Source organism: Amblyomma maculatum, chromosome 7 (assembly GCF_055883805.1).
Source record: "Amblyomma maculatum isolate TAMU_Amacu chromosome 7, ASM5588380v1, whole genome shotgun sequence".
NCBI classification, from domain to species: Eukaryota; Metazoa; Arthropoda; class Arachnida; order Ixodida; family Ixodidae; genus Amblyomma; species Amblyomma maculatum.
This window is the reverse complement of record NC_139350.1, coordinates 120,173,100-120,198,218: the sequence shown is the minus strand read 5'-3', so window position 1 is coordinate 120,198,218 and position 25,119 is coordinate 120,173,100. Positions and strand designations below refer to the sequence as shown.

Below are 25,119 nucleotides of genomic sequence, written 5' to 3'. Positions count from 1 at the left end.
ATGAAGATGGAAGTGGTCGGCAAGCGCAAGAATCTGCTGGCCGAAGGACCGCACTGGGACTGTCGCAGTTCTACGTTGCTCCATGTGGACTCCATTAGGAGGGAGCTGGTGCGTTACGACCCTGAACTCAGAACAGAGACAGAGGTTATCAAGTTGGGTATGCAAACTTTTCCGTGAACTTTGCAACGTCTTTTGCGTACAGTTGTCTGCAATGTGGCAGTTTTCGGCTCTTATATAACATTTAGGCTGAGTCACGGGGCGAGAGACAGGTTCGTTCCGCACGACGCTGTCCTGGGCAGGTCGATCTCACTTTGTTATACCAGCTTATGAGCTTTCCACTGTATTTATGCACACCTTGATGGAGTAGAGTGGGGAAACGTAAGCATTAATTTTGTTTATTTGCATAAATCATCATGGTTAAAGTAAGCATAATGATGAAGAACAAGCTAGCGTACCCTGAAGAACAAGGTACAAAGACAGATGACGGCTTTTAGTTAGTATCATTGGAAGGCTAACAGGGCATATTTACAATTTAGACTTCCATTATGAACAAAAAACAAACCAAAGAACATGAAAAAACTTCATGGGTTGTTGAAACCATGTGGCTATCCATGCTCTGCGCTGCTGCCCATTGCCATCGTGGTGCTCATGCATCAACTCCGCTTATGGAGCAATTTATTAGAAACAATTTGCTACTCACCAGTTCGAAACAATGCATGTCACACTGGAGATATGTTGCAAAATCTGCGACAAAATAACGTCAAACAATTTCTAATAAATTTATCTGGAAACATCAATCCTGGGAGATCCTACATAAACTTTATTTACTCAAGTACGGTAGGTTATCAAAAGGCGTCACTGAAGTGTCCGCTGCCATGCTCAGTAATCAAATGGAGATTGTGTGCATGTAAGCGTGGCCGTCACTTTAGATTTAGCGTCCGTTTACTGACTGTGATGTCCACGTCCACGTCCTCACAGAGGGCGATATAGGAAACGCCATACCATATGCCGAGGACAACCGCTTGCTGGCATTATGTATGGAACGCGGCATATACCGCCTTGACATGAACACGCACGAGAAACAGCTGCTGGTAGGAGTGCAAAACCCTCAGTCTACGGTGAAAACTCGATTCAACGACGGGAAATGTGACGCCTTAGGACGCCTTTGGACTGGTGAGTGATGCACCTGGCCCAGTATTGAAGTGATGTCATTTAGAGGCCTTGTTCTGCGTCCAGACGTCAGCGTTGTGAGCGAAACAATTGTGACCATGCCTCCTGCAGCTGTTATTTGGTGTCACAAAAGTGGCATCATTTATATCTTCCTAATATGGCAATTAACCATATGTAGTGTTCTAGAAGAGTTTATTGAGATATCTCAGTGTATCCTGTGCGCCTCTGCCTTGTCGGTCATTGTAACAGCACGCGTACGTGCGCGTTCTCGTCGCGGGGTAGCTTCCGTGTAGTTAGACAAACCCCCTCGCAGTTCGAGCGGGGGCGTCCTTCCTGCTTGTTTTGCAAAGTGACCCCTAGCAGGACCGAAGTTGTTGGCTTACGTGCCTCCTCTTTTGGTTGTTTTGGTTGTGACTTACTTTTTTTCATCCGCAACATGGCGGCCATGCAGTGTGGAAGTTGCGGGGCCTACGTGCCCCTTCCTGTGTGTGCACTTGTGCGTGTTGTTTTATACGGACCATGACTTGGGGGAGGGAACTATTGAATGGGCGTGTCTTGTGCATTGTCAAACGACGGCTAGAAAAGAAGCCGACTCGGACCCAACGGCAGTGCGCCTCTGGCCTCCAAGCACTCCGGGCTCCCCGAACCGCCGCCGCATCGCACCACGTGGGAGTTTGCTTTATGGCAGAGCACATCTGGGGTATACTATATTCATGAGCAGCTCATGTGCTATAATGTGTCGCAGTAGAGGGTCGTGACTAGTTTTGGCCAGCATGGGATCTATAGCCTATCATTTGTTAAACATAAGGACGAACATATTCCTAGTTATTGCATAGTTTGGTTTGCACATGTGGTCCCCATACCGTCCCTGAGAGCACAGATGATTATTCTATAAATACCAGAAGTGTTGCCTTACAACTGTAAACGGCTTCATTGCATCCGCAGGAACAATGCCTTCGACGGGATTACAAAATCTGATACCCGAGAAAAACAACCTTTGGTCTTTCTCCAAGGGACAACTAACGCACAAGCTGAATGGGGTGACCATCTCCAACGGAATTGCCTGGACAGGTGACAACAAGATCATGTTTTACAACTACTCTGTGCCCAGGCAGATCTACGTCTTCAATTTTGACCTCGCCGCGGGAGAAATCAGTGAGTGAACCTACTGGACAACGTTGGAGTCATTTCCGCATGAACAATCAACAGCAGAGGCATTGGAGCGCAATAATTACTGTGGACATACATATGTATATATATATATATATATATATATATATATATATACATACACTGGCACGACACATTCGTTGTCTTTGCTTTGTTTTTATTGCGAGCGCTTCGCTCCTCAAGACGAATCCGAATTCGAATGCATAGTCACACTGCAGTGAAAAATGATGTCTTAGTCTTCTCTTTTATTCAACTTATCTTACTTGCATCCCACCATCCGAACATGCAACTAATTTGGAATCAAACCTGATGAACAAGTTGTGAAAAGATTCAAGGGAAGATGTTTGGGCTTTGGGAGACAGTTTCGAATGTCCTTCAAAAACCAGGAGTTCTTCAGAATTAGGTTCAGCTTCTTAGTTTCTTTTTCTGGTCATTACATTGTGGCTGCTCGGCTCGGAAGAACTTACTGTTTAAAATTTAGGCCGCAATGAGAGCCTTGGAAGCTAAACTCTTCGCTTGTAAATGACCAGGAGCTTGTCTTTCGGATACGCTCACAACTGCAAGTGTGTTTGACAGGTTTCGTGCCAATATTTGCTGCTTGGGAACTGTTTAAACAGGAAGTGCGAGCGATAGCTATTGAAATTGGGTCTCTTAGGTCATTTTACACAACATTTCTAGAGAGGACATTGCATAAGTGTTTATATAACCTCTATGAATTAGAATACGAGGCACCTGGAGTATATTTAGACGAAATTGCTAGGGTAAAGTGTGAACTACAAAAACAGGACGCTGAAAGATGCAAGGGTGCCCGAGTTCTATCTCGTACAAATCGTGCTTTGCACTGCGAAACCCCTACGCGACAAGCTCCACTTGACGAGCACCGTCCTGCTACTACCAAGTTGATACCGGAAATGGTGTGCAATGGCACCCTAGTAACGAAAACGTGCGATATCATTTCTGTGTTTGTGAGCTATTACACGACACTGTTCAGTGACGCTTCTGCTATTTTTAATTCGGACCTACTAGCTAACTTCACAGCTCTTATAACGCCTTTATCAGATGATGACTGTGCCCTTATCAATTTGCCCGTTGACTGTGCCCTTTCACTTTGGAAGAAATAGAACAGGAAATTGACCAATTACCCCTCTCTAAAACATCTGGTCCTGATGGCATATCATGCGAGTTTTACAAAACGTTTAAACCTTTGCTGAGCCCTGTCTTGCTGCAGATTTTCGCTTTAAGTTTTGATGTGGGGATCCTTCCTCAGTCCTTTACTAGGAATCACACAGTCCTGATTCCAAAGAATACGGATAAAGAAAAATTGTTCTCACTGGATGGCTACAGGGCAATAACGATGGCAAATGTGGACTACAAACTTTTTGCAAAAGTACTATCAAATCATTTACAATATGCGATTACGGTTCTCACTGGCCCTAATCAGACATGTGGATTGAGGGGACACTCCATACAAAATATAATACATATTGCACGTGCAATTCTCGAATCTTGCTCAGGCTCTTATGAGCAGCTTGCTCTACTAAAGATTGACCTTGCGAAAGCGTTTGATAGTGTCCGGCATTCGTTTCTGTTTTCTCTTCTCGAGCGTGCAAATATTGAATCAACTGTACTTAAAGGGGTGCAACTTTGTTACGACAACTGTTCTACTCCCTTGATTGTTAATGGTCACCTCTCAGAGCCTGTGCCAATTCGATCATCCGTGAAGCAAGGCTGTCCTACGTCACCGCTACTCTTTGCCCTCCACCTAGAGCTGCTTTGTTTGAGTGTACTGCAAAACCTACGCTTTTAACACTGCGGCGCATGAAACGGCAGGTTACAGCCCTTTCTTCTTTACGCCCGGCTACCGCGCTATAGGCAACCTTCAATGTAGGATAGATGGACGGATGGAATGGATGGATGGAATATAGGAGCGCCCCCTTTGAAACGGGGTGGTAGCAGTAGCTATCATGCTCATTTCTCTCCCTATATCTTAATTATTGATTTAGATTGGTTAACTAAACCATCATTCTATTTATTAAAATTTTGTTTCTACATTACTAACATTATGTCACTTCTCTGCTTTTAAGCCACCAATCTTCCAGTCCGATTTTGATAGTTTCCACCGCCGGTTTATTCACCCGGCCACTGTTGTCTGTAAACCCCAGAGCTTCAGGAAGCGTGACTGCGCCTGCATCAACTTCCGGATGGATATCATTACATTCGAGTATAATATGGTCTATTGTTTCACTGGAGTTACCCCATACAGCCCATGCGTCATCTCCATTGTTAAATTTCTTTTTGTAGCTGCGTGTTCTAAGGCACCCTGATCTAGCTTCAAAAAGTAGGGCACTGCCTCTTGAGTTATCAAATAAACCTTCCTGATCTGCATTTTCCACTTTCGGTATAATTCCACATTCTGTTTCTTTTCCATCGAATTTATCCAATTATTACCTTCTGTGTTTTTCACCTGTTGCTTAATGCTCTTTATTTCTCCGTCCTTGTTACTAGCATACTTACTAGTTAGTTTCCTAGTTCTTTTCCTCCATTGTGAGTCAACGCTTTTTAGGTACAGGTATTTAAATACTTTAGCTGCCCATCTGTTACTGTCCAATTTGCTAAGGTGTTCCTCATATAATATTTTACTCTGAGCTTCCCGTACTTCGAAAGATGCCCAGCCCATATCTCAATGTACCGCCTAATTTCTGGTTTTGCCGTGGGCACCTAGTGCTAATCGTCCAACGGATCTCTGATTTGTTTCTAATGTCGACTGTACCTCTGATTTTAGGCACAAAACCGCATTTCCGAAAGTAAGTCCGGGCACCATAATTCCTTTCCAAATACCCCTCAAAACCTCATACCTATTGTATCCCCACAATGCCTTATGCTTCATTATCCCGGCATTCCTTCGCGCTTTGGCCTTAAGTGATTGCTCATGTTTTCCAATGTATGCCAAACCTTCCTTGACCCATACCCCCAGATATTTATATTCTGCTACTCTAGGTATTTCAAGGCCTTGTATTTTAAGACCCTGATCAGTTGAGCCGTTGAAAATCATCAGACCCGACTTAACTGCGCTGAAACTGAAGCCTAGAGCGTCCCCTTCGTCTCCGCAATACTTAACTAGAGTTTGCAATTCTTCCAGACTCTCAGCTAGCAGCACAATATCGTCTGCACACATCAAACCGGGGAAGCGCTGCTCTACCGCCTTTCCACCTAATCCATATGACAGGTTAAAACCTAGGTTACTGTCTTGTATCCTTCGTTCCAGGTTTATCATATAAAGCATGAACAGCACCGGTGATAGAGGACAGCCTTGTCTTAATCCTTTGCACACTTTGACATCCTCCGTACTTCTTATCCCTTCCCTCGTAATTTCTACTTTGTTATCCCGGTGTATTTCCTGTAGGAACTCTATTATCTCATAACCGATACCTTCTTTTAATATGTTCCACAGGAGTTCCCTGCTTACGTTGTCGTACGCCCCGTTTATGTCCAGGAAGGCCAAATACAAAGGTCTATTTTCCACTCTAGATATTTCGATGCATTGGGTAAGCACGAACAGGCTATCATCTAAGCGCCTACCATTTCTAAAGCCGTTCTGAAGTTCTCCGAGTATCTTGTTACTTTCAACCCATGCTTGCACCTTTAATTTCACCGCCTGCATGATTAACCTGTACATAACAGATGTTATAGTAATCGGCCTGTAGGATTTTATGTGCATCCTGTCTCCTTTCCCTTTATAAATCAAATTCATTTTACTCTGCCGTAAGCTGTCCGGAATTTGCTTATTCGTTATGACTGTTTCCAGACCTTTAAACAACGTTTCCTTACTTTTTGGACCGAGTTCATTAATCAGCTTGATCGGAATTCCATCTATACCTGTAGATGTGTTTTTAGGACTATTTTTTCCTGCCTTTTTCCAGTTTAGATTGGTCAGTTCTAAGCTGCTTTGTATTCTGCTACCTTGTGTTTCTTCCTGATTTGCGGAGATTACCCTATCGTCGCTCTTAAATGACTCGGCTATAACTGATGTAATGTAGTTCACTGCGTTATCTCCATTTAAACAATTTCCCTCGTTATCTTGAATCCGATCCTACTTTCTTTGATTCTTCTTCCCTAGCCAGCTTATATGGTTCCAGAATTTTCTTGCTCCGCCTCTAGAGGCATCGTGTATATCAGCCATCCACCGATCGGTGGACTGTCTTATTTTACTTTGGACGAGGGCCTGCACCTGAAGTTTCTTTTGTCGATATGATTACCATTTTTGGTCGATTTCCTCCTGAGATACCTGTGCTTTCTTTGCCATTCGGTGTTCCCTTGAAGCAGCCCGTCGTTGTTCAATAGCTTCCCTGATTTCCTTATTCCACCAGCTCCGTGGCTTCCTCTTTCCATTCCAGCGGTTTGCTACTTTAACCTCCTGAATTTTCCTCCTTACGAGTAGTTCTACCTGTTCATAATCCCAGTCTTCCATAAGGCTTTTCTCTATTGCTTCCTCTATGCCTGCTGCTATCTGCGCTATTTTATCGTCTTTTTTTTTTTTTGCGTTTACGTTTTGTCTAAGTTCTATTTCTCTTTTCATCAAGGGCCCCATCTGCAGACTAATACGTTTATGATCATTTCCCAGACTGCACTCCCCTTCTTCGTCTGTTTCCATTTTGTGACCTTGCTATATATTACCTGCAACATTAGACAGTAGTCAATGGTCGTTTGTCTATTGGGGAAGTCGCACGTGATTTGTCCTTCGCATTTTGTTTCTCTATTCATTATAACTAGGTCGTGTCGCTCACTCAAATCTAGCATTAGCTTCCCGTTACAATCCCTGTATCCATCCAGATCGTCGATGTGGCCGTTCATGTCCCCCAACCGAATAATATCGGCCCCGTTTTCAAACTTGCTTATATTGTCACTGAGACATTCAACGAGATCCTTGTTTTCTTGCCTACATTGGTGTCCTGTTCCTAAATAAACTATCCCTAGCCATGCCCTTATGTCGGCAATTGTTCCTGATACCCAGATATGTTCTTTACAAGATGATTTTATTTTTTGCCAATTTGTTCCCTGGTGTATCAACATACCTACTCCTCCACCCTTTTTTTCCGTTCTCGTTCTGTTGCACCCTTCCCAGACATAGCCTTCTATAAATGGCGGATCTTCTAGATCCCTGATATGAGTCTCACATAGAGCGTATACACACATATTTTGTCATCCTTCAACTACTGTTCTATCTAGCCATTTCGCTCTTTTTCTACCTGCTTGCATGTTTATCTAGCTGATCCTAGTGTTAAATCTCTTTTTTGTACTTTTCTTGCTCGACCTCCTCCTTGACATTTTTTGGGCTCAGCTTCCATTATTATGCTTTCTCCTGTTTCTCTTCTAACTATGCCTCTGTGCAGAGAGTCCTCGCGGACCCCCTAAAGACGCTACAGCCCTGCCTGCCAGGCGCCAGCTGATCTCTGCTCCCACCCTTCTGTTAAAATGATTGCCATCTCGATGAAAAGCACTGCCAAAACCTGCTTTATGCACCTCCCTGTTTACCTCAACCACTTCGAAAAGCTTCTCAAGGCTTAACTTTCTTATGTCCTGATTAACACTGCCACCAAGTCCTTTTCCAGCTTTCCGTTCGAGTGGATGGATGGATGGATGGGATATAGGAGCGTCCCCTTTGAAACGGGGTAGTAGCAGTAGCTATCATGCTCATTTTTCTCCCTATATCTTAATTATTGATTTAGAATGGTTACCTAAACCACCATTCTATTCATTAAATTTTGTTCCTACATTACTAACATTATGTCACTTCTTTGCTTTTAAGCCACCAATCTTCCAGTCCCGCCGGTTTATTCACCCGGCCACTGTTATCTCTAAACCCAGAGCTTCAGGAACAGTAATTGCGCCTGCACCAACTTCCAGATGGATACCATTAAATTCGAGTATAATATGGTCAATTGTTTCACTGGAGTTTCCACATACAGCACATGCGTCATCTCCATTGTTAAATTTCTTTTTGTAGCTGCGTGTTCTAAGGCACCCTGATCTAGCTTCAAAAAGTAGGGCACTGCCTCTTGAGTTATCAAATAAACCTTCCTGATCTGCATTTTCCACTTTCGGTATAATTCCACATTCTGTTTCTTTTCCATCGAATTTATTCAATTTTTACCTTCTGTGTTTTGCACCTGTTGCTTAATGCTCTTTATATCTCCGTCCTTGTTACTAGCATACTTACTAGCTAGTTTCCTAATTCTTTTCCTCCATTGTGAGTCAACGCTTTTTAGGTACTGGTATTTAAATACTTTAGCTGCCCATCTGTTACTGTCCAATTTCCTCAGGCGTTCCTCATATAATATTTTACTCTGAGCTTCCCGAACTTCGAAAGATGCCAGCCCATATCTCCCTGTACCGCCTCATTTGTAGTTTTGCCGTGGGGACCTAGTGCTAATCGTCCAACGAATCTCTGATTTTTTTCTAATGTCGACTGTTGCTCTGATTTTAGGCATAAAACCGCATTTCCGAAAGTAAGTCCGGGCACCATAATTCCTTTCCAAATACCCCTCAAAACGTCCTACCTATTGTATCCCCACAATGCCTTATGCTTCATTATCCCGACATTCCTTCGCCCTTTGGCCTTAAGTGATTGCTCATGCTTTCAAATGTATGCCAGTCCTTCGTTCACCCATACCCCCAGATATTTATATTCTGCTACTCTAGGTATTTCAAGGCCTTGTATTTTAAGACCCTGATCAGTTGAGCCGTTGAAAATCATCAGACCCGACTTAACAGCGCTAAAACTGAAGCCTAGAGCGTCCCCTTCGTCTCCGCAATACTTAACTAGAGTTTGCAATTCTTCCAGACACTCAGCTAGCAGCACAATATCGTTTGCACACATCAAACCGGGGAGGCGCTGCTCTACCGCCTTTCCACCTAATCTATATGACAGGTTAAAACCTAGGTTACTGTCTTGTATCCTCCGTTCCAGGTTTATCATATAAAGCATGAACAGCACCGGTGATAGAGGAGAGCCTTGTCTTAATCCTTTGCATACTTTGACATCCTCCGTACTTCTTATCCCTTCCCACGTAATTTCTACTTTGTTATCCCGGTGTATTTCCTGTAGGAACTCTATTATCTCATAACCGATACCTTCTTTTAATATGTTCCACAGGAGTTCCCTGCTTACGTTGTCGTACGCCCCGTTTATGTCCAGGAAGGCCAAATACAAAGGTCTATTTTCCACTCTAGATATTTCGATGCATTGGGTAAGCACGAACAAGCTATCATCTAAGCGCCTACCATTTCTAAAGCCGTTCTGAAGTTATCCGAGTATCTTGTTACTTTCAACCCATGCTTGCACCTTTAATTTCACCGCCTGCATGGTGTTAGGTTTGGGGTCGCGAGTGCCTGAGTAGCGTACCGCTGCCAGCAGTTATTACGTGCGGCTCGCGTGCTCAGCTCACCGCTGACGCATGCTGTTACATGCGGCGCGTGGCCCCTCGGTAGCGTTGGCCTGGCGGCTCCGTGGACGGCGGACGGCATGAACGGTCCCAGCAAAGACAAGGCGTCTTCTAACGAAACAACCCACAACGTCACAACTACGCTAAAAACTCAACCGTTCAGCCAGCAAGCACGGCACAATCTTCACTAAGTCATGCCAGACTATTTCCCTCTTATGCCCCCATGTATATTAAAGGGCAGCTTAGCAGCACTTGGCACGCATCCACAAATTTGAAAATAGTGCTTTCAAAAACGTCACTTCAAATAAAGGTAATACAATACAATGTGTTCAAAATCGTATGTCAGGAAGAAAAACACCAAAAAGTGAAAACTGGGGCTTCTTCTCACGTTATGGGCTCCGACTTAAGCCATCGGCGTTACCGTTGAGATCACCCTTTTCACTAAAGCTTCGGCTGTCCGTTTCACGGAACAACCATACCTTCCTGTTTCTGAACAAAGAAACACATGAGCCTGAGTCGCTCACTTTTCTAAACAACCTATCCCTCTCCTTACGCTTTGCGCACCAGTCACGCATTTTCTTTGCACGGGCGCATTTGTGCCTTTGGGATAGACGCTTTCTTTTTCGCGATAGCTTCAATTTGCTCCATTTTTTCTCGCGCCTTCCTTCCCGTTTTTTTCTGCGGCAGTACTGGAACACCTGTTTGCTCTCCTTACGATGATAGCATTCTTTCTCGCGCCTGCCCTTCCGATTTTTTCGTCGGCAGCACTGGAATACCAGCCTTCTGCTTTCTTTCTGAACCATCTCTGACAAGCTAGTAGTAACCGTTCTAGCGGTAACCGGAGCTAGTAGGACACCGGTGTCGTCAAAGTGGTCAAAGCAGTCAAGTGCGGCGCCGTGTCTCATTCGCGGCCAGCAGCGCAGGACTTACTTTCAGTCAAGTCCGAACGATAACAACGGCTGACATCTGTCCCACTTCTAGGCATTTGCTCTTGTGGCCAGCCACTCAGTGCGTCGCCTTGCTCAGAGCTAACCGGCGCACGATCAAGCTCTTTCGACAGCTGGGGCGCTTCGGATTGCGTGAGGGTCATGTGTGCTACGTCCCAAACATAACAACTGCCTACCAGTTATGTTTGGGTTTGCGCGCCCCTCGGTAGCGTTGGCCTGGCGGCTCCATGAACGGCGGACGGCATGAACGGTCCCAGCAAAGACAAGGCGTCTTCTAACGAAACAACCTTTACTACAACATCGTGAAGTAATGGGCAGAGTAGCTGACCCGGAGAGAATACAGACACGTTCCCACAGCTGGTGCCTAGCGTCGTCTCCGCGGCGCGTCAAAGTAGTCTCTATCTCAGCGGAGTCGGCCCTGCTTTTTATAGGTTTCCAGTTCACAGGGAAAGGGTAAATCCTCACAGGAAAGGGAGAGCCAAACCCGTTTGTACACGACGAGATGACTCAATCGCAGGTGGTCCGACCTCATCTCCTCCACCTCCTGCAGACGGGCGAGGGCGGCGGACTCTCTCAAGAGCTCCAGGCTTGGCCGGAGTTTGCACACACACGCACGCACACACATTTGGCGCGTGGCAGGATCACGCTGAGACTTGTCCGCGGGAGGAAGCGTTGCGCGGCCGATGAACGGCGCCGAAATGGCCGATCCGCTCGCGGTTCTGCCTGTTGCTATGCGGTGGCCGCGTCAGCTCTCCCACTTGTCGGTGGAGAAACGTAACAATCGCTAACCTGTGCATAACAGATGTTATGGTAATCGGCCTGTAGGATTTTATGTGCATCCTGTCTCCTTTCTCTTTATAAATCAAACTCATTTTACTCTGCCGCCAGCTGTCCGGAATTTGCTTATTCTTTATGAATGTTTCCAGAGCTTTTAACAACGTTTTCTTACTTTTTGGACCGAGTTCATTAATCAGCTTGATCGGAATTCCATCTATTCCTGTAGATGTGTTTTTAGGAATATTTTTTTCTGCTTTTTTCCGGTTTAGATTGGTCAGTTCTAACCTGCTTTGTATTCTGCAACCTTGTGTTGCTTCCTGATTTGCGGTGATTACCCTATCGTCCCTCTTAAATGACTCGGCTATAACTGATGTAATGTAGTTTACTGCGTTATCTCCCTAAGAGAAGTTAATTAGTAAAGAATAATTAGCTAATTGTAATTAATGCAATGAGAGAAAAAGTGTCGATCCACATTTGTATCTCCAACTCTGGTTATAACTTTGAAAAACGACTGCCAGCACCAAAATTCAAACGCGTCAATTCTTCGGCGGTCAGCTTTCTTCCAAGTCCAACTCTCGCATCCATACATTAACAACTGGAGACCATAGCACAAGTTATACGGATCTTGGTGGGCAGAGTAATGTATCTGCTCTTTACTAGGCGGTCAAGGCTAACTATGGCTCTCTTTCCCAGAAGGAGGCGTCTCCTAATTTCATGGCTGCAGTCTACTTCCGGGGTAATCTTGGAGCCCAAGTAGAGAAAATCTGTCACAGCTTCCACTTCTTGTCGCTTGATGCTCCAGCACTTTATAGGGCAAGACACCATGATCTTTGTCTTTTTAATGTTCAGTTCAAGCCCAAACTGCTCTCTTGTACGCGCATCAGAAGTCTCTTGAGTTCCACTTCACTTTCTGTCATTATTGTAGTATCATCCGCATATATGAGGTTGAAGATACGTTTTCCAACAATCTTCACTCCAGCTGAAGACTAGTCCAGACCGGCCTTCCTCATGATGCACTCTGCATATAGGTTAAATAGGCAGGGCGACAGTATGCAGCCTTGTCTCACTCCTTTCTCAATTGGAAACCAATCAGTAAGACCATGCCCAGTTCTGACTTTGGCTTCATGCCCTTCACACAGGTTCCTGAGGAGGCAGATGAGGTGTATTGGAACTCCCATCTCTTGGAGAGCTTGCCACAATCTGCTGTAATCTACACAGTCAAACGGTTTCGCATAATCAATAAAGCAGAAGTAGATGGGTTTCTGGAACTCTTGCTTTTTCCATGATCCAGCGAAGGTTGGCAATCTGGTCTCTAGTTCCTCTGCCCTTGCGAAACCCACCTTGCACGTCCGGAAGCTCCCGATCCACATACAGCTGCAGCCTACCTTGGAGGATTTTCAACATCACCTTGCTAGCATGCGAAATAAGCGCGATCGTGCGGTAGTTGGAACAATCTTTGGCACTGCCTTTCTTTGGAATGGGGATGTAAACTGACCTCTTCCAATCCTGTGGCCACTGCAGGGTTGTCCAAATCTTTTGACATAATGTATGCAGTGTGTTAACAGCGTCGTGGTTGAGGTTTTGAAGCAACTCAGCTGGAATACCATCAATTCCGCTAGCTTTGTTCTTAGCAAGGCTGGCTAAGGCCCATTCAACTTCACTCTTCAGGATTCCCGGCTCGAGATCAGTAATCACAACCGTCCTATGTTGGTTTTGCACATCCGGGTCCTTCTAGTACAGTTCTGTGTATTCCTGCCACCTCTTCTTTATCTCCAAGTCTTCAGTGAGGTCCCTGCCTCGTTTGTCCTTTATCACGCCCAGCTTAGCACAGAAGCTTCCTTTGATATCTTTGTTTGTCTTATACAGAGCTCTTGTGTTCGTCAATTGGCTGTTGTCCTCAACTGCTGGGCACTGTATGTTCAGGAAGGCATTGTTCTTTCCTTGCTATTTTCTGAAAATCTGCATTGAGAACCTTGTATCTTTCTCTTTCCCCCATAACTTTTGCCATCCTTCTTTGCACAGCTATTTGCAATGCCTCTTCGATAACCAGTTTGCTTTCTTGCATTTCTTTTGCTTTGGAACTACCTTAGTAGCAACTTGTATTATATCACGAACATCAGTCTACATCTCGTCAGGCTCTCTGTCTTCTTGATCTAATTCTTGAAATCTATTTCTCACTTCTACAGCATATTCTGATGGAATTTGATCCAGATCATACCTGAGAGGACTTCTAGTTTTCTGCCTTTTCCTCAATCGAAGCTTAAATTTGGCAACAAGAAGCTGATGATCGGTGCCACAATCGGCCCCAGGCGTTGTTTTTACTGCTTGTATAGCGCTTTTCCATCTTTTCCGGCAAAGAATGTAATCGGTCTGATTCCTGTACAGACCGTCCGGTGATGTCCATGTGTACAGGCACCTCTTGTGCTGTTGAAAATGAGTATTCGCTATGGTCAGGTTGTTTTCTTGACAAAACTCTACTAGCCTCTGCCCAGCTTCATTTGGCTCGCCAAGACCGAACTTGCCTATAATTCCGGATATTTCTTCACTCCCGACCTTAGCATTCCAGTCTCCTATGAGAAAAAGGACGTCTGATGATGCAGCGCGGCACAAAAGGCATTGCAGGTCAGCATAAAATCTCTCAACGTCAGCTTCTTCAGCAGTAGTGGTTGGTGCATAGACTTGGATAACTGTTATGTTGAAAGGGCGACCTTAGATCCGAAGTGAAATCATTCGGTCGTTTTTGGGGTTGTACCCTAGTACTGGTTTCCCCATTCTTCTCTTTACTATGAGAGCGACTCCATTCCTCTTGGATGCGTGCCCACAATAAAAGACATAATGGCCGCCGGAATTAAATTCTCCCATTCCGGTTCACTTGAACTGGTTGATACCCAAGATATCAATGTTCAATCTGTCCATTTCTCGCTTGACGACATCCAGTTTACCTTGCGTCATAGATCTTACATTCCATGTTGCTATGTGATATATCTCCTTGCAACATCGGACTTTCCGGTCGCTTCCCGACACATCCAGAACTGAGCGTCCTTTTGGCTTTAGCCCAGCCACTTCATTCGTCCTGAAGCTACTAGGAATTGCCCTTTGGTCATCCCCAGTAACATGTGGGACGCCTTCCAACCTGGGGGGCTCATCTTCCGGCGCCATATCATTAATGGTTTTGTGACTGGCCATAGGGTTTTCTTGGCAGGAAATACTGGAGTAGGTTGCCATTACCTTCTCCAGTGGATCACATTTTGTCAGAACTCTCTGACCTGTCTATCTTGTGTGGCACTATACAGCACAGCTCAAGACTTCATCGAGTTTCGCAAGCCCCTCCGCCACGACAAGGCAGTGATCCATGAAGGGGTAATTAGCGTTAGTGAACAAAAAATACTGCCGATTAGCATTTGAACAGCTCATAATTGAGTTTACTATGCTATATAGCTCACCTTATTTTTTAGAAGTTTGGTTACATTTACCTGAGACATCCGGTATATATATATATATATATATATATATATAAACGTAAAGGAGGTGACTCACGGTGGAAAAACAGTAAACTTTAATCTGACGTTTCGGTCGGGGTCCGGCCTTTGTCAAGGAATGTAGATAGAAGCTGTCGGTTCTTATTTCTCATATACATGCATAATCGAAGAACACGTGACCAGTCACTATCAACAAATAAACATCAAAATTTCATAACAAGATTCCACACGCATGATGTAATGGTGGGGCAAGGTATATAGACAGAATGACACGTGTTGCGCTTAGGTCATGCATCTTAATATGTTGCACAAAGAAAGTAAGATATATAACTTAAAAGATTACTGTGACTATGACCGCACAAAACACGAAATATCACGAGGTTGTAATGGGCGGAGCACACGTCACACTTAATCCTGCAATACTCAGGAGTGGGAGGGGGGATTCATCTACTGAAATATCATTCTCTTTGGTAGGCGACAATAGCAGATAGCACGTCAGTAGAATTTAACAGTGAAATTTAACTGTGATTTAGCGCGGTACAAAAAAAGTGAACAGTCACTCAAATCGCGGCATGGTGACAAAGCTCGATTGTATGCTCAACGCTACGGAGACAAAGAGAAGCAGTTAAAGAAGTAACTATTAGAGCGGGGTCTCTGGTTATGAGACGCCGTTCAAAAATGCCGAACTAAATTAGATTACATGAGGCACGGCGCGAAAATCTTATTTTCTTACATATGTGTAGTTATTAGAGAAACGCCAGGAAATATGCTTCATTTAAACTGCCTGCCGGAAAACTTCAGACAAGTCATGTAAGAAAACGCCAGCGTCATTACGAAACATCCAGGCATGCGAAGTTTTCCAACCAGTCAGTGTATCTCAAATCGAATACTCCAAAAAAATGACGGCCGATTTACATAGTTAATCAAATGCGAAGTAGGTGCGTAGCACTATGTAAACGTCGTTTTTCAGCACGTCAAGCACGGAGAACTTGCGCCGCAGTACCTCACGGCCCGCTTCATCCATTGCGACGCGAAGCAAATGCGCAGCGCAGCCGCGTCCTCAGCTTTCCTTACACCAACTTCAGAAATGAACGAAAACAGGCACAATGTACCTCTTTACAATGCACTGCTCTGCTGCCGAAACGTCTGGAGTGGGATCATAGGGGGAAAGAGAAAGAGAAGAGATAGGGAAACGCGCTTGAAGGTGAGCGCCAGTTACAAGGCGCGGAGGTAAGCACAAGCAGCTTCACGACGCAGCGTGCGGCTCGGAGCCGAGGTCCAGGGAGCACCGCAAGTGCATGTCTGCTGTCCGTGAAGGCTGATGAGTGACTGATGCGAGGGAAATGCCGAAGTTGAGGACGCGCTCGCGACACACGACTGCTCACTACGGAGTAATACATGCTTGTGAAAGGCTTCCCTCTCTCACTGTCTTACTCTCTCACTGGGTGCATCTATTCGGCCGCTCCGCCCCCTCAGTGTTAAGTCGCCTGATGCAGGCGTCGCCACTTTCCCTTCTTCCTCTTCAAAATCACGGAGCGACGGATGGACAGAGAAAGAGAGAGCGGCTTCTGCTGCAGCTATGCGGCCGCTCCGCCTCCTCAATGCTGTGCCACGCGACGCGCACGTCGCCACCTTCTCTTTCTTCACTCCAAGTTCACGAAGAGAGAGAGAGAGAGCGTAAGCGGCTTCGGACAGACATCGGCGAAATCCATGATTGCGGTTAGTTGTGCTACACACTAAGAAGAATCGGACATTATTTCCATATTCAGTGTCCGCATGGCCCTGCTGCGGTGGCTCAGTGCGCTTAGGGCTCACAACTGCTGAGCCCGAGGAGGACACGGGCTCTATCACCGTCGCGGAGGCCAATTGTATATTGAGGCACCCTGGGCATCCGTATTAGGGCACCCGTTTACTGTGCCATCTCAGTGCACGTAAAAAAGCTAACGTTTCTCATAGCTGATGCTGCTGTAGAATATCAGGCAGCACATACCATGCCACACTTGTGTACGCACGCATTCCCATATTCTTCGCTGTCGCATAGAACCTGTAGCTCCGCGTGAACTTACGTTGAACGCACCGAACTTTCTCAAGTCCCAACATCGAAGAAATAAGAGAAGCTGGCAATGTGCAATCACCCGAACGAAAGCCATGGTAAAACATATCGGTAAGTCGAAGGCTAGTGACCGCTGGCAGCTTGCATATGAAACCTGTTAACGTGGGAACCCTACCACAACGCCCTCGATGTTCATGTTAGCACTTGTACTAGTGCCAGTGATGCATAGACCGTCTATAGAGAGAAATGTCTTTTGCTAGCGAATAACGACAGCATCGAAACCACAACAGGATGATGTTAGTGGCAGCCTTTACAAGGTTTTATAGCTCGTCAACCCGGCCTATTCTTTCGGCAATCGCAGGCAACCGCCAAGTCCTGGTGGACTTCGATAAGACACCCGGCTACCAAAAGCTGGGCTATCCGGATGGCATGACCACGGACACCAACGACAAGCTCTGGGTGGCTTGCTTCGAAGGCTTTGCCGTGGTGCAGATTGATCCGGAAACAGGTGAGATGCATTGCGTTGTCATTGATGTGCGTGTACATCAGTGGCAAAGCACATCAACAGATGTGCCACGGTGGTACAAAGGCGGATTCCTTATTGAATTTATTTCACCCCTCGTATTGTCACCGCTCAAGAAGCCGTGCAGGCAGACCCAACAAAAATGTTTTAATCTTCGAGCCATGTCCAGCTCGAGTGCTCCTAACGCTTTGAGAGAACATTAATTTTCTTAAAGACTGAGCACCTGTGACGACACATCAGCGAAGAAACGTTAACGGAGTGCAGAGTAGATACACTGAATTTTAGTTGCAGTTCTTTTTATTGATATGCAAAACATTAGAAAGCATGAACAGCCACGTAAACTGTACGAAAGATAGAAACATTAGAAACATGAACAGCCACGTAAACTGCACGAAAGATAGATAAATAACATTATCATTTGTAAATGTCTCTTTTTTTCATGATGTCTCGGTTTGGGCTTCAAAATCCGAATATTGACTCTGATGGCACAGAATATTGCAGATAACGTGAGATATAAAAATAACTCATGTGTTCGCTGTTTCTTCATTTTCATTACCGTCAACCGTTATAAAAGCCTGCCCAATAGACGTAATCGAGCATAAAAATTCAAATAAGCAGCAATGGCATGGCAGGTTTTATGACTAACGTAACCTCAACTCGGCTTTCCCGCAGTCAATGTCTACTGGTTAAACTGCACCCGGAATAGCACGAAGAAACTTTTATGTTGCACTACATGATGGAGCCTAATCTTATTCAATGTACACTATGGTGTTGCGTCTTACTTAAAAAACATACATAAAAACAGTGCGCCTACTCCTCTAATGCGTCCTCTTAAGTCACTGGTAGGGTTGGCTGAACATATTCTCGCACGTGTTGTTATAACTCTCGTGTGATCAGAAAAGGATCTGCCAGATCTTGTGATAAATTGAGGATAGCCTTCGTAATCAGGGTTCGCCGCTTTGATATATGTTGTAACAATCTGGGCTGCTGATAATGTGAATAAGTCGTGTCCTTGGAAAAAATACTTTGTCCTTCTCGGTGACTAGAGTCCGTGCAAACATTTAATATATTTAACATGAAACTTTGCGTATCTTTAGGACCATACATAGATAACTGTAGCCGCCGACTTGAATTGGTCAGTTTAGATGGTTCCTGAATGTGGCCCAAATAAGACAACTATGGTTCTTCGATGTAAGCAGCTGCGCATGATCTCTTTGGCTGCAATCACGGGGTCCAAAGCAAACTGCAATTATCTCCGCACCTTTTGGTGCGTTTTCTACACGCCGTTGCATTGAGCCGTCATACATGTCCTTGGATGTTGCTGCGACCACAACTGGTAATGCCGGAAATGGAGCTGGAAACTGTGCTTCAAACATGCAAATTTTCCACGACCTCGATCCGCACTGTCACAAAAATTTCGTACAGTATCAGAAGTATGCCTCGAATGCAGCCCTGGCATACGTTAACGACACAACACGGCTCGCATTCTTGTATACAGGTTCCTACGAAGTGTTGACCAAGTTGGTTGCGGGTTTACCTCTTGAAGTGGCAAAACGACGCAGCAAGGGCAAAGAAAGAAAATTTCAGCTTTTTTTCATGCCTGTTTTCAGTATTCTATGCCTGCATTCCCTCATGCTGCCGACATTTTCTGGCCGGCGGCTGTACACGTTACACAACCCTACGCTATGTGCTGCCTTGTTCCCTTATAAAACGTACAAATAAAAACAGAAATCCCGGGCTACCTTCAAGTATTATGAATTATTGTCATCTCATGACACTTTCATTCACTGGACTAATGGGTAAGAGGAGACGTGAAATTAAGGGGTCATATTTCAATTCTAATTTCACTCACTCTAATTTCTCAGACCCCGATTGAGAGCACCACAATTGTGGCGCACGAATACGTTAGTCACGTGATAGGTTTTGTATTTCGCGGGTTTAATTAGAGCTTGGAAAAACAATACACCTGGGGCTCTCTTGTCGGCAATCAAACAAAAGGGGAGTTTAGAAGGTGCTCTCCAATTTTGCAAATCACATTTTCGTCTAAACGCAATACTTAGTAAACTATAGAAAAATTACCTTAGTTACTAATTAGTCAACTGCAAAATAATAAGAAATTACCAGCTGGCAGTTGCATAAGAGTGGTTTCTATGGCCTATCTCAAATGATTTATTTTTAACCCTTGGCTAAAATTAGCTTGGACACCCGATATAGGGACCATATAGTAGCGGTCCGGAAATTTTGACCATCTGCCGTTCTTTAACGTGTAGTGACATCGCACCGTATACAGGCACCTCGATTTGTGAAAACAGCGGATTTCAAACTTTATGGACTCGTTTATAGCTCGGTAGGGTTCAACATCCCAAAGTGACCCAGTATATTTTTGCACCATAGGGTAGCGCTCCAGAAATTTCGGTGATGTGCAGTTCTTGAATACGTAGTGACATCACACACTGCACGAGCACCTCGCTTTTTAGATACAGCGGATTGCACTTTTTCATAGCTCTGTACGCTTTAACATCCCTAAGTGACCAAGCTCTTTAATATGTAGTGATATCACACAGTGTTCGGGCGCCTCGCTTTTAGATACAGCGGATTGCCCTTTTAATAGCTCTGTGGGCTTTAACATCCCTAAGTGACCAAGTTTTTTTTATTATGTAGTGACATCGCACTGTGTATGGGCACCTCGCTTTTTAGATACAGCGGGTTACACTTTTTTATAGCTCTGTGTGTTTTAAAATCTCTAAGTGACCAAGTTTTTAATATGTAGTGACATCACACAGTGTACGGGCACCTCGCTTTTTAGATACAGCGGATTGCACTTTTTATAGCTCTGTATGCTTTAACGTCCCTAAGTGACCAAGTTCTTTATTATGTAGTGACATCACACCATGTACGGGCACATCGCTTTTTAGAAACAGCGGATTTTAATTTTTATGCACTTTTCATATCTCTGTAGGATTCAGCATCCCAAGGTGATCCAGGATATCTGAGCGTCATCCAGTAGAGCTCTGGAAATGTCCACCATCTGCAGTTCTTTAACGTGAAGTGACTTCGCAGGGCATATGGGCACCTCGCTTTGTAGAAAGAGCGGATATCAAACTTTATAGACTGGCTTATAGCTCTATAGGGTTCAACACTATAGCCAAACGGGCGAGTTGGCGAAACATATTGAACAGAAAATGGCTCAAGAAGCAAACACCAAAGCGCTCGTCCTGTGGTTTTCTTATTTCGTGTTTGTCGCTTGCGCTGCTTTCCCTTCTATAGGGTTAACATCCCAAAGTGGCCAAGGATATATTTGTGTCATAAATTAGTGTCATAATTACGGGCGGCTTGTATTATGGGGTGAAGGATTTCACAGTTTATTATTAGTTTGGTTTGTAGGTCTCTAGGGTTCAAAATCCGAAAACGACTCGGGATAGTAAGAGCGACATAGAGTAGTGCTCCGGCAATTTCGATCACCTGGAGTTCTCTAAAATGTTCTGACATCGGCCAGTATACGGGCGCCTTAGCTGAGTAATGCAACGGATTTCAAGGTTTGTAATTTGGCTTACAGCTTCGTAGGATTCAAGATCTAAAAGCGAACCAGGTTTTCAGGGATTTCATAATGCAGCGCTCCGCAAATTTCGACCACTTGGGTTTCTTTAACGTTCAGTAACATCGCATTCTAAGCGGGTGTCTTGACTTCAGCCTCCATCTAAGAGCGGCTATAGCGGCTGGCACCGAACCCCCCTCCTTGGGATCCCCAGTCGTCAGCAATAACCGCTGAGCCGGTGGCGGGTTAAGAACCTCTTAACACTGCACGATTTTTTTATTACAAGGTCACAACATTACTAAATTGTCGTTCAGACATTTAAGTAAATTAATAGCTCTGAAGGCATTTAGATTGAAATGTGATTCAAACCGGGGACCCCTTATTCCCGAACCATGCACGCCACTCCTATAGGCCAATCAGGCAATTCTGCAAGGCATGGTTAAATCGCAATTTGATGTCTATGTCTTGTGGTTGCTTATGCATAATGCGGTACCTTAGTAAGTTTACGAACGTACCATAAGGAGTATTTATGACACTAATTACGCTGGTACTGATTAAACGAGTGGCACTGTGCGTGTCAGTGAGAGGTGAGTGTACGCGAACGAGAATCGGCAGGACTAGCTATATTAGGTCGGTATTAATGCGGTCGCGTCATTTGCTTATGGGAGTGCTCGGGGAAAAAAAGAACAGCAAATTTCTCGTTTTCTTCTCGAGGCACGAATTCAAGGAACAACATAGAGTATGGCGCCTTTAAGAAGCTAGAAAATTTGTGCGCATCAATGAAATGATGGATGACTGATTTAATAGAAAACAATACTAAGAAGGTTGCAGAACGCAATTTTTATTTGCCATGAATTGGTTTTGGTTGCACAACTTAAGTTTACTTGCAGAGATTTATGGTCAACCGTTCCCTACTGAGACACTTTAGAATCCCGAAATGTTTTTTTTTTTTTTTATTATTACCTAGCTTTCCCGTACGGCGCGCAAAATAGGATGAGTTCTGGGCTATGCTGGCTTTCATAGTTTTGTTTTGCGTATAAGATTACGCATGTGAGCAACATGTTAAAAGCAAGTTCTGAAGTCGTCTCCTGTGCGCCTCATTAGTCTAGTATACCACGAATATATGGGAAAAAAATTTGATTTCTAAAGGCAACGGGGAATTGATATTCGATTGCGTAACGGCTAACTTCTTTCGAATACGTATTTTGACACTCTGTATATCTCACTAAGTTGTCGAATCGGACCATTTAAAACCTGGTCGCGCTTTTGATGTTGGCGGCCTTCGATTTGGTAATATGATATCGCCTCTAAAATCACAATTAGAAAACTTGATGAGACAAATTCAATTATTCAATTATCTAATCACTAACACAATATCCGCCTTGATGTACCATCCAACTGTGCCGACCGCACTGACCTATCCCCGCATGTTTTAAAATAAAAACTTCTGGAAACTAGAAACATTCCCCGGAACAGGTACGATAACTCACAATGAAACAAAGCTGCCACACATCCGTGACCAGGGAGACAGATAAGGCAATCTGCGTCTTTTACCCTCCACGTATAATTTTATGCGTTCAACTTGACTATTCTGAGTGATGATACAAAATCACGCACAGAGCTTATCAGATGTTAAATTACCCGGGCATTCTATAGAACGACAGGGCGGTCAGAATACCAGAAGAGAGGTCTCGCTCTTTCACACCACTTGGTATGGGCACTGTACCGTTTCGAGTACGTGAAGTGATGACTGTAGCATTTGACCTCCGCGCATGCTCAGCCCTTCGAACTGTGATAAAGTTGTGCGTTCGCATATACTATAGAGCCTATGCCGCATATTGAAGTATGTTAATGAATGAGAAATGGAGCAAAACTAAAACGAGGTGGATGTTCTTTTCCCCAACTGCAGGCGCTGTTGTTGATCTCGGTTTATTTATGCTCCTGCTCTTACTGTTTCCAAATGGAAAATGGCGCTATCCTACTGCGGCGGATTGATCAAAAATCGTGGATGCTGATGTCTAGGGAAGAAGCTTGTATGTTTTCAGCCAGTATTCAGAGATAATGTTTACCAATTTCATCACTGGAACTTTTTTGGAAGGACAAAAAAGAGTGTTCTAAGTGGGATCAGATGGAAACGCTGCGACCTTCAGGACAGTTCAGGACAGCTCTATACACCACGACCACTTTCTCTTCGCTCTCAGATAATATACCATCAGTAGCACTATAACTGGCTTAGAGGGATAAAGCTATTTTCTTATCATGTCTTTGACACCTGAAGTTCAGTCCGACGCCACAACGTTAGTATGTTTCAACGCTAACTTCCATAGGTTGCTTTACATTCTTTGAACGGATTTTTGCAGACCTCCGCATGACGCACGCATACAGGAGATTATTATTATTATTTTATTATTATTGTTATTCTCTATCGAATGTTTTTTTTTTTCATGATGTGCTCTACAATTCCCTGACTGTGTATATAAGACACGTTACTCATTGTTTTCTTTCTTTCCGTGACACTTTTCGTCTCAGTTTCATTTCATGTGTTATATGTTTCTTCTTTTGTGTTCTATCTGTGTGTGTAAAATTTGTGTGTGCATTTTCATTTTTTGTGATGTAGCACGAAGACGACATGGATATTCCGGCGCACAATAAATAATGATTGTTTGATTATTGTTGTTATTATTATTATTATTATTATTATTATTATTATTATTATTATTATTATTATTATTATTATTATTATTATTATTATTATTATTATTATTATTATTATTATTATTATTATTATTATTATTATTATTATTTTATATTATTTGCCTCCTGTTCGCGCGTCATGCAGACCTCTACAGACCCCTTAAACGTAATGAGAGTGGATTTTTATTGTTGAACGGTGGGCTATTTTCAGCCACTGCTCAAGAGAGAAGTGTTAAGAAAACATTTTTTGTGTTAACATTTTGAAGAGCGATCTAGAAGGCGCATCACCTCACAGCATATTGCAAAATACTCTAAATTATTTCACCCTGTAGGCGGAATGAGGAAAACTGTCAGCTGGCTTGAATATATCAACCTTTGATTTTTTAACTACGCTCCAATGGTCAGAAGGCTGCTTTCTAGTTCAAAAACAGACAGAAGTTTTCGCTGCAGATAGAGTAGGAATTCTCGTCGCCCTGTTTTTAAACGTGTGGTTCGAGACCTTCATTATGCACGGGCCTGTTAGTTGTACGAAAACCAGAAGTCATCCCTTAATTCCCATTCGTTTCGAGCCTACTGCCTTAGTAAAGGTGACGACTCTTTTTTTTTTTTCCTTTCTTTCCTTCTTCTGTAATCCTGTAGCCAAGATACTGACCAAGATAAACATTCCTGCAAAGTACGCGACATCGTGTTGCTTCGGAGACAAGAACTACGACACGCTCTACGTCACTTCCGGTGGCTTCCGACGTGGCAACACGGGGCCCGAAGACGGGCGGCTCTACAAAGTGACTGAGCTCGGAGTAAGGGGCCAGGCCGCGTATGAATTCGGCGGCTGACGAGCTATCTTCCGTGGATAATGGTCGCACCATGTTTTCCTCCCCCAGCCCTTTCCTATCCCAGCCTTGATTTCCTTTCTAGTTATTGCTAGAACAACGGTCTCGGTAACAGTCCGAGAACCGGCAGGCCTATCGAGTTGCGGTCAAGGGCAGTGTACAGGTTTTGAAGAGTGAAAGTCAATAAACACGTCACTGGTGTGTCCTCAGTCAGGGCGAATGGAAGAGTAATAAAATATTCTCCGCACCATCAAAGAGGTTGCTCCACACACAATGGGTCCAGAGTTCGATTTTCAGAATTCAGTTAGTATACAAATACCACTGGGCACAAAGATGTTTCTTTTTACATGGGATACGTGGTTGTGCGTACGCAATCTGTAAGACTAATCCTCAACGTTAATTTACTAATTAACAAAATGCACTGATCATATCTTATTTATTGCCATTAGCGTGCGTATTTATAATGAAGTTCAAAGGATATTTGGCAGCTATTGCATTG

The 25,119-nt window shown here is 44.1% G+C and overlaps 1 protein-coding gene across 1 annotated transcript; it reads left to right on the top strand.

Moving 5' to 3' along the window:
* Positions 1-24,623, top strand: LOC146184566 (regucalcin-like). The gene is made up of 5 exons (XM_084608812.1): positions 1-157; positions 979-1,173; positions 2,116-2,325; positions 17,400-17,546; positions 24,430-24,623. Exons 1-5 carry the CDS (start codon positions 1-3, stop codon positions 24,621-24,623), a joined length of 903 nt encoding a protein of 300 aa, XP_084464938.1.
* Positions 24,624-25,119: the final 496 nt, after the last annotated feature.

Coding starts and splice junctions, on each gene's coding strand:
- LOC146184566 (XM_084608812.1), top strand. CDS start 1: ATGAAGATGGAAGTGGTCGGCAAGCGCAAGAATCTGCTGGCCGAAGGA. Junction 158..978: donor GACAGAGGTTATCAAGTTGG/GTATGCAAACTT, acceptor ACGTCCTCACAG/AGGGCGATATAGGAAACGCC. Junction 2,326..17,399: donor CCTCGCCGCGGGAGAAATCA/GTGAGTGAACCT, acceptor CGGCAATCGCAG/GCAACCGCCAAGTCCTGGTG.